Raw genomic sequence first — 9,336 nt, 5'->3', positions numbered from 1 at the left:
AAGGGACGCCCCGCTCGCCTCAGGGGCTGGCGCGCACACGGCGCAGCACGGCCGTGCCCGCCTCAGCCGCGGGCGGCGGCGACGCGGCCAGGCGGTCCGTGTCGGCGAGGCCGGGGCCGCGGTCGGAGCCCGTCCGCGGCGGCGCTGGCAGAGTCTCCCGCGTGGGTCTTGCCACTCTGGGGGGCTGCGAGGCCGCGGCGGGCCGAGGTCCGTCGCTGGCCGCAGGGCCTGGCGGCGGCGGCACGGCGGCGTGGGGCTGCAAGGCGGCGCCGGAGCCGCCGCGCACTGGCTGCCAGATGAGGCTRTAGTAGACGGCGAGCACGATGGCGGCGAGCGAGACGGAGAGCACGTAGGCCAGCACGGTGGCCAGGCGCACCCACTTCTTGTTGGTCTTGGCCGCCATGCGCGCCTTCTTGTCCCCGGTGTAAGTGGCGGGCTTGCCCCGCTCCGCCCCCACCTCCTTCTCCTTCATGGGGGCCCGGCCCTTGGCCCGCTGCTCCACCGTCCCCTCCGTGGTGGGGGCTCCTCGCCGCCTCCGCCCGGCTCAGGACATGCTGCTCCTGCTGCGGCGGCGGCCCGCGCTGCTCTCGCTGCCCGGCGGCTCCGCTCGGCTCGCCGAACGCGCGGAGGCGGGGGGCTGCGCCGTGGCAGGGTGGCCCTTAAAGCGGCAACACCACCCGCGCCAGTGCTGATGGGGGCGTCTGCCGGGTGGATTGTGTTTAAAGGGGCGATTCCCCTCCCTCTCCCCGCCCCCTCACCCTCCCCAACGGGCTCGCGCGCGGCCCCTGGGGCGCGCGCTCCTGAGGAGAGCAGTGACTGTTAGGGCCCGCGTGGCAGCCCGTGCGGCCGGGGGTTGCCGGTTGGGGGCGAGTAAAGGGGGCTGCAGTCTGCGCTGTCACGGAATGGTTGAGGTTGGAAGGGACCTCTGGAGATCATCTAGTCCAACTGCCCTGTTCAAGCAGGGTCACCTACAGCACGCTAGACAGGGTTGCATCCAGGTGGGCCTTGAATATCTCCAGAGAAGGAGACTCCACAACCTCTCTGGGCAATCTGTTCCAGTGCTCTGTCATCCTCATACTAAAAAAGGTTTTCCTCATATTCAAATGGACCTTCCTGTGTTTCAGTTTGTGCCTGTGGCTTCTTGTCCTGTTGCTGGGCACCACTGAAGAGAGTCTGGCCCCATCYTCTTGACACTCTGCTTTAAGATATTTGTAGACMTTGATAAGATTCCCCCTCAGTCTTCTCTTTCCCAGGCTGAACAGGCCCAGCTCTCGCAGCCGTTCCTCAGAGGGYAGRTGCTCCAGCCCCTAATCACCCTTGTAGCCCTCTGCTGGACTCTCTGCAGTAGCTCCATGTCTCTCTTGTACCAAGGAGCCCAGAACTGGACACAGGACTCAAGATGAGGCCTCACCAGGGCTGAGTAGAGGGGCAAGATCACCTCCCTTGACCTGCTGGCAACACTCTTCCTAACACACCCCAGGATACCATTGGCTTTCTTGGCCACAAGGGCACATTGCTGGCTCACGGTTGACTTGTTCACCAGKACTCCCAGGTCCTTCTCTGCAGAGCTGCTTTCCAGCAGGTCACCCTGTAGTTGAGGTTATTCATTCCCAGGTGCAGGACCCTGCAGTTGTGTTTATTGAAGTTTGTGGCGTTCCTCTTCACAGAACTGTCCAGCCTGTCCACATTTCTGAATGGCAGCACATCCTTCTGGTGTATCAGCCACTCCTCTCAGTTTTGGATCATCAGCAAACTTGCTGAAGGTGCACTCTGTCCCTTCATCCAGGTCATTGATGAATAAATTGATGAAATAAGCTCAGTATATTGAAAAGTTATCCCACATACTCCTCTGCAGCGGCCTCTGCCTTGCTTTTGTGGTGCTATTCTGGGCTCACCTGGCTAGCTCATGCCAACAGCGCATTAGCCCTTTTCCCTTGGCACGTATGCTTGGGCCCAGGTTAGTCAGGGTTAGCAGGGGTAGTGAAGCCCTCCTGGCCCAGTGCTGGAGAAGAACATCAGAAATATTCCTCCACTTTCTTAATAGAAAGAGAAGTTACTTCTCAGCGCTACCCTGGCTGTGGGTATGTGATGCCACCTGCAACTTTTGTGAAGTTTGAAGGATACCCCTAGCTAAACCACAGTTTTTGGTGAGGTTATTTTAGTTTCCTTCTAATTAGGCTGATCCAAGCCTGCTGAAATTATTTAAATCCTTGTTGTTGCTGTTAGGATATGGATTGGCTTTATTCTCTCTATGCTTGTTAGCCTCCTCCCCGTCCCGAGCATTATATTTTTTTTTTCCTGAAAACAGTTGAAACACCCAGGTTATGGATCCCCCACTCCTGAGAGATGTTGGCTTTTTAGAAGGATTTAGCTGTTCCTTTTAAAATCGTTTTCTTCTCCCTCTCCCAAATCTTAGGACAGTCAGAATGAAAACCTTTTGCTTACAAGACATGGTGGTTCTAAAAGAGGCTGACAGCAGCTGAAGAAATGACTGTTGCCTAGAAAGGCCTCAGAGGAAATGAGTGATTGAGTTTCAAGTTAAATGTGACTTTTTTTTCCTTCTAATAGCAAGAAAAACTGGAGGGAGATAAGAGGAAAACCACTGAATTTCCTGCAAGAAGAAGCGTGGAAGCTGCAGCGCTGGGGCAGAAAGTATATTAGGGACTAAGAGGGAGAAACTTAAAAAAAAGATTAAAAAAGCCTAATTTTTGGCAAAACGTGGATTGTGTTAACTGAAAGCTCCGAGGTTGGCGTATAGGTGTGAAGGGTTGGCCTTCTAGCAGTGATCTGGCTCGAGAACCCCGGCACTTTCCCTGTTAACCCTCAGGTGAGTACTGCACCTCGCTGGAGCTCCATGTCTAACAGCCAAGAGACTTAAGGAGGAAAGGAAGCTGTGGAGTGCGGGCATTTGAGGGCTCCAGCTTATCCTTCTTAAAAGGGTAACACCGCAGTAGTTTGGCCACTAAATTCTCCGTCAGAGTGGACTGATTTTGGTGAGTGTAGCAGCCTGGCTGTTCTGGCTCTTGCCAGCAGAACTCATTCTTCCCTACTCCATTAAGCTGTTCTGCTTTTAGATGAGAGCAGCTATGCAGCTGTGGGATGTTCTGTATCCAGACCCTGCCCTTGCTGTCAGAAGGGAAGGACAAAAGGGTGGTCTAGCTAAAGCACGTGATATTGTGCTGCTTGCTGTCTTTGGAGACCCTCTGCCTTTTGGCCTCAGCACAAGTCTCATTGGTAGCAGTACAAATCATAACTACACAGTGTAGACAGAGAGGAGTGAGCAGATCCTACTGTGGCTGCCTTACCAGTAATGGCAGGGGTAATAATGAATTCACTGCCTCCTCAGGGCAGAGGGGACTTACTGATAACATGAAGTGACATGAAAGTGCTTTGTAGTTGACAGTCTGACATGATGCCTAGCCTGTCATGCCTCAATGTACATTCCCTCTTTCCATTACTGATAAATGGCATTTTAGAAACTGTGAAATAAAATGTTTGTCTTTCTCCATGTAGCAAAAAGTAACACTTCTTACAGCATAAAATTAGCTAATATGAGCAGGATCGTTCTTGTTAAACATCATACCTTTTCTTAAGCTACAGGTAATGACATGCTATATCTTTCTTAAATATTTAATTTTCATGAAATGTTGGTATAAGCCAGTATGCATGGAAACATTCATTAGAGAGTTTTATGACTTTTTCTACAAGCCCCTTATTTCTTATATCCTGGTTTGCATCTGACTGCTTTGCTCTGGTTGGAGTCAAATTTTATAAACCTGAACAACATGATGTGATTTAAGACTGTTTGTTGGCATCCTACTGACATAGCTTTTTTGCTTCAAATGCATCTTTTGTGTTGTACTAATGATTTGATACATGGGTTCCCTTGGGCTCTATATGCTGAATTTAAGTGGCAAATGTGGGTTCATAGCAATTTCTACAAAATAGATTTTCTACTGATTCTTCAGGCTAATTTCTCTTAATGATCACCTAATGCCAACCTCTCATCGTCCAAGGTCTGGTCCTTTTGGTCCAAGGTTTGGACCTTTTTTGCCTAGCATCCTTTCCTAGATCTTCATCCTGTATTTTAACCTGTTCTCTAAACTTTGCCCTGTCTTTATTTACGTATTTATTTATTATGTTTTTATTTATCTTGCTGGTCTTTGGTCTTCCTGCTATTGAATACTACGAAGACAGGTCCTTCATACAGTAGAGTCTCACTGCATGGCTAATCGTTTCCATTCAGAATTCTTCTTCAAATGATCTATGTAGAAATCAGTTCCTTCCAAACTCTTATGTTATCTTTGATCTCTTCTGGCATTGCTACTGAAAAGATTTATCTTTCTTTCTCCTGAAAGACTTGTGAATTATTGCCTTCCACAATTACAGAATCACAGAATAAGTAAGGTTGAAAGGGACCTCTGGAGATCATCTAGTCCAACCTCCCTGATCAAGCAGGGTCACCTAGAGCATGTTAGACAGGGTTGCATCCAGGTGGGCTTTGAAGAYCTCCAGAGAAGGAGACTCCACAACCTCTCTGGGCAACCTGTTCCAATGCTCTGTCACTCTTCCAGGAAAGAAATTCCTCCTCATATTCAGGCAGAACTTCCTGTGTTTCAGTTTGTGCACTTTGCCTCTTGTCCTGTTGCATGGGACTATTGAAAAGAGTTTGTCCCCATCCCCTTGACACCTCCCCTTCAGGTACTTACAGACATTGATAAGATCCCCCCTCAGTCTTCTCTTCTCCAGGCTAATTCCTTTTCTTATGCTCTTCCTTAAATCCAGTTTGGGAATTTTGGGAGAGAGGTTTGACATAACTAGGCACTTCTTCCAGAGTTGAACAAGGCCTTGACAGTCTTTGCCTAGTGAGTTTCTAGTCTGTTATCTTTCTGCTTTTTAAATCTGTCCATGGACATGTTATATCCTCCTTTATTGTTTATTGTTGCTGTTGTAGTGTTGGAAAGTTGGAAGTCAGAGCCCTGGTCTTGCTTAGTATTCAGCTGTGTCAGTATGTCAGTATTGATAAAGGATGTTTAAGAGAGATGGCAGGTTGATACAGGAAACAAAGGCATAGTGGGTAACAGTGAGGTGGCTGGGATTAATGTAATAAAAAGCAGTCACACCTACAGGCCCTAGTCCTACCTCTCCAAGATCAGATTCTCCTCTCCTAGAAAGGAAACTCATCCTTCTTAAACTATGCAAATGATTGCTGCTCTTTCACTGGTGCTGGTTTTTTATTTGTTTGTTTTTGCTCTTTTTTTTACTCTGTCCACCAAAACTGTTTTTATAAATCTCACTGTAAATAGTGCTCCTTCTCCATCAGTGGTGAATATCCTTCTACATATATGAAGGATATGTACTGGAGTCATAGAAACCATCCCAGCAAAAGTGGCTAGTGCGATGTGGTTGAGATGTGACTACACTTGTATCACTTGAATGTCAATTCTAGGAGCAGTTAAAGCTGCTTCAGCTAGAAAATATGCCAACAGATAATTCAGTACATGCTATCTGAACACACTTTCATGCCTGCCCAACTCTTCTGATCTCTTCCCTTTTACCCCCTAGGACTGCAGATATGTAGTTATAAAATTGAACAATAATTCTTGAGTTACAAGGCTTGAGATTTGTGTCTGTATCTCTCCACTGCRGGTTCTAATAGTACAAAAGCTAACTTGTGTGCACCTATTCAAACTGCAATGTAACTTCTGACTGCAATGGAGACTTACTCTTCATCAAAAGAAAACAATTCTACCATAGTATTAAAGGAATTATGTGTTCTTAAGGCTCTCCTCACCATGCTAAGCCCTCTGCAGCCTCTGCCGTGGTTAAGACAGGAGGTGTGTTCATTAAGTACAAAGCCTTGTGTACTTTTGCCATAGTCAAGTGTAAGCTTTTCATTTTACCATGAAGAAATCGGTGTACATTTCTCTCCAGGTCTCTTTGTTCAAGTGCAAGGCAGCTAGCAGAAGGTATGTGCTTTGTGTTCCTAAAATTTACTTTTTGCTAGCAACAGCCTTTAAGACAAGTGAGAACCAGAATGCCAGGGCTGTAATAATGATATTTCCTTTTCGTCTTCTGGGTTTTAGCAGGAATATCAATCTATGCATTGAATAGACTCCTGTGGTGCAGAAAGAGAGCTCTGGGATGCAGAGTACAGAGAGGTCTTGTGAAGTCAATGAATATATCAGATACTAGACAAAGCTTGGAAGTTAGCCCCCGTGAGCTTTTGCCTAAAAAACTCAAAAGAGATCACTCGCCCAATACAAACAGAATTAAGGGTACATGGTGCATCCTGGGACTGGACCTGCCAAAAAAGGGCAGCTGAATAGGCTATGAGCATCTACTCTTTCTCCCAGCGTGATTCAAGCACTGTATTCTTTGGGGTCCTGTTATGTATAAGCTCATCCGGTTTTTGACTTCTGTAGCTTGAGAGTCCACCAGGAAACTCATTTACTTGTGAGGCTTCTATTTGTTTCCTGAAGTCTGAATTTAGTTGAAAATCCAAGTGCTGAGATGGATTGTTCAAGATTTGGCATTCTACCTATCTGTCAGAACAGTACTGCTTGAATTCTGCTGTTACCTGTTGCTGTGAGATGTCTCAGTTTGCCCCTTAAGGATGTAGCTAAATAAACTTATATTATTGATCTGCCATGTTCAGAGTCAGTGGATAGTATCTAATGCTTCGGGACAGAGAAGACTTAATTAAGGGAAGATTATTGGCTTAACATACTACCTCTGTACAGACCTTGCCTCTGAGAATAGTGAAATGCTGGAATAGGTTGCCTAGGAGGATGTTGAGTCTCCACTGTTAATGGATGCCTCCTAAAGCTCTTTGAACTAAAAGTTCAAAGTGATTTAGTCACAGCTGATTCTGCTTTGGAACAAGGGATAGACCAAATGGCTTTCTGAAGTCCTTCTGGCCCTGTGCTTTTGACTCAGCAAAGACAGCTATTCTGTATTTCTGTCCTGTGTCCAGTCATTAGGAGGCAATTTGATATGGCACCTACAGATGATCAACTTGCTCTGAAGTGTGCATTTTGATTAGACTAGCTTCCATAACTCTAAAATCATTATTCACTGTTCTAACACTAAACAGTCCCTTTTCTGAACACTAGCTCTGGTTTTTGTTTTGGTGTCTGTCTCTAGCAGTGTGACTTCTGCAAGTGGATTGTAGGCTCTGTAAAGAATCGTATTTTTTATTGGCTGTAAGTATGTTGCTTTTTAAACTTCATACTTTCTCCRTGGTAGTACTTGTGTGCTGGGGAGAAGAGAAACTGAGGAGTTCTTCCTACCTGTCTCCTAATGTTTGAAGTACAGAATAGATGTATTTAAATTCATCTCTTTTTGTTGGCTGAAGTCCTTGAGCAAATACTTCCCTAGGCTTGAGTCTTCTGTCATACTTGGTATCTCTGCTCTTGATAGARGACAGTATCTCAAGCTCTACTCTCTGCTCTTTTCAGTGAAACACGCTTTATTTTATAGTATTGTTCCATTCTCCTGTTTGAATCCAGCAGGATATCGGATTCTATTCCTCTCTGGCATTTTTCTCTCAGTCTTTGAAATCTCCTCTGCATTATGTGGGAAGGTGCTATCTCTCTTGTTAATCCAATGACAGATGGAGGGAGGTTGGGGATGTTCTTTTAATTCTTTCAGCTTCTGATTTCTCTGTAGTAAGTGAAATTTGCACAACCTACTGTCTTGCACTGACTTAGACTGTGAGGCACAGTGGGAAAGATAGGAAAAAGCGATGCTGAAGTTGGCATTCAATATAACAGTAGGAGATGTGTTTTCCCTCAGCACAGAAACCTTGGATAGAGAGCCCCTGGTAGCTCAGGGCAGTGATGCATCAGCAGCTTCAGCCTTGTGCCAATCTGGTGAGGCCCATTTGAGCTGTTTTATTATTCTGTGAACCATCTGCCCAGTATAAAGAATATGTCCTACTTATAGAAGAACCTTGGACAGTGAGCATGTGATAAGAAAACACTCTGAGGGCTGAGAAAGGGAAAAGCATGTCTGAAAAGAGTTTATTGCTTTGTTTTTAATGTTTAGAAACRCATGTAAATAAAGGATGGTTCAGACTGTAGTGAGGAGAGTAGCTTGGCTAAGTTTATAAAAGAAACATTTTGGAAGCATTGATTTTATTTGGTGTAATTTGAGGTTTGGTGTTGTGTTGAGTAGCGAAACAGAATGCAGACAACTTTCTGAAGACAGAGGAATTCTCCAGGATTATATGAATTGTCTTCGGTCTGTTGCTTTCATGACTCCTCTCTAAAATTGAAGAAGGGTGTTCAGAGTGGCTTACTAGTGCCTGGGCATTCACTGGAATAAGAAAATTTGCATTTGCTTGAGTGTTCAGCTCTTTAGTCCCAGGACTTCCTAGCACTCTGATGTGTTTCATGAATTAGTTTGTGGAGAGGAAATTTGTGCCCATTTAACAAAGTGCATGATTGCAAGAGGTTGAATGCAAAAGTTTCTCCTTGGGGGTGAACCTGTGCTCTCAGTGTTTCCTGTTACTGTAACCACAATCAGTGTGCAGGAGTCTGGGATTAAAAATCAATGCTTTAGCAATGATTTTGCAAGGAGGAAATGTGCATGTACACTCACGCATGTGCACCCGCCCCCCAACATCCAAACAGTTTTTACAGCTGTATTTTGAAAATAACCCCCACTTTTCAAGCAATTGGACAATGATGACTGATGGCCATGTTATCAGAGTTGCACCAGCTTGTGATTGCCCCCACAAACACTAGAACAAAATTCTCTAGAAAAAMCACAGTCTCATGAGGCAGCCTTGAAGCTAGTATGATCCTGGGTTACCACTATTCCAGTCCAGGGTAGTTTCTTCCCAGGACCAAGCAGGCTGTTTTTTCAGTAGTTCATTTGTGCATAATTGCTCCAGGGCTATATCTGGCCCTCTTTGGGACCAGCTTTTAATGCAGCTAAGCTCTTGGTTAACTAAGTTAGACTGTTCTGCAAAGTCAATTTCACTTAGCTTAATTTTGGATCCTGGCTGAGTTACACTAAAGCAATGTGAAGTTCAAACTGTTTTAAACATCTACAGAGATTTTTTTTAATGCAGGTTAGCATGGGTTTTAGTTCTATCCTTAGTTAAAATGACATAACTTTGAATATAGCAAAGGCACTGGGAGATCAGAGAGCATTTGCTTGCAGAAAAATGCAAAAGTGACCATTGACTTTTTGACTTTCTCCATTTCTGTGTGTGTCACTAAAAAAGGAGAATGTGCTGGACTTGATACATGTTGATAACACTGCAAGGAAATTGAGCACGGTGACTGAATTAAAACAGCAGCTTGAAACTGTTGTGTGTGCATCATT

General features: G+C 45.5%; 1 protein-coding gene across 1 annotated transcript; it reads right to left on the bottom strand.

Moving 5' to 3' along the window:
- Positions 1 to 6: 6 nt before the first annotated feature.
- INAFM2 (InaF motif containing 2) lies at positions 7 to 724 on the bottom strand. Its single transcript, XM_085307407.1, has one exon. It carries the CDS (start codon positions 470 to 472, stop codon positions 20 to 22), a length of 453 nt encoding a protein of 150 aa, XP_085163533.1. The 5' UTR covers positions 473 to 724; the 3' UTR covers positions 7 to 19.
- Between the last annotated feature and the right edge of the window lie 8,612 nt (positions 725 to 9,336).

Source organism: Rhea americana, unplaced genomic scaffold, assembly GCF_003343005.1.
Source record: "Rhea americana isolate MKP2758 unplaced genomic scaffold, rheAme1 scaffold_257, whole genome shotgun sequence".
NCBI lineage: Eukaryota > Metazoa > Chordata > Aves > Rheiformes > Rheidae > Rhea > Rhea americana.
Note: the sequence above shows the minus strand (reverse complement) of the source record. Positions and strands in the feature narration are given on the sequence as shown.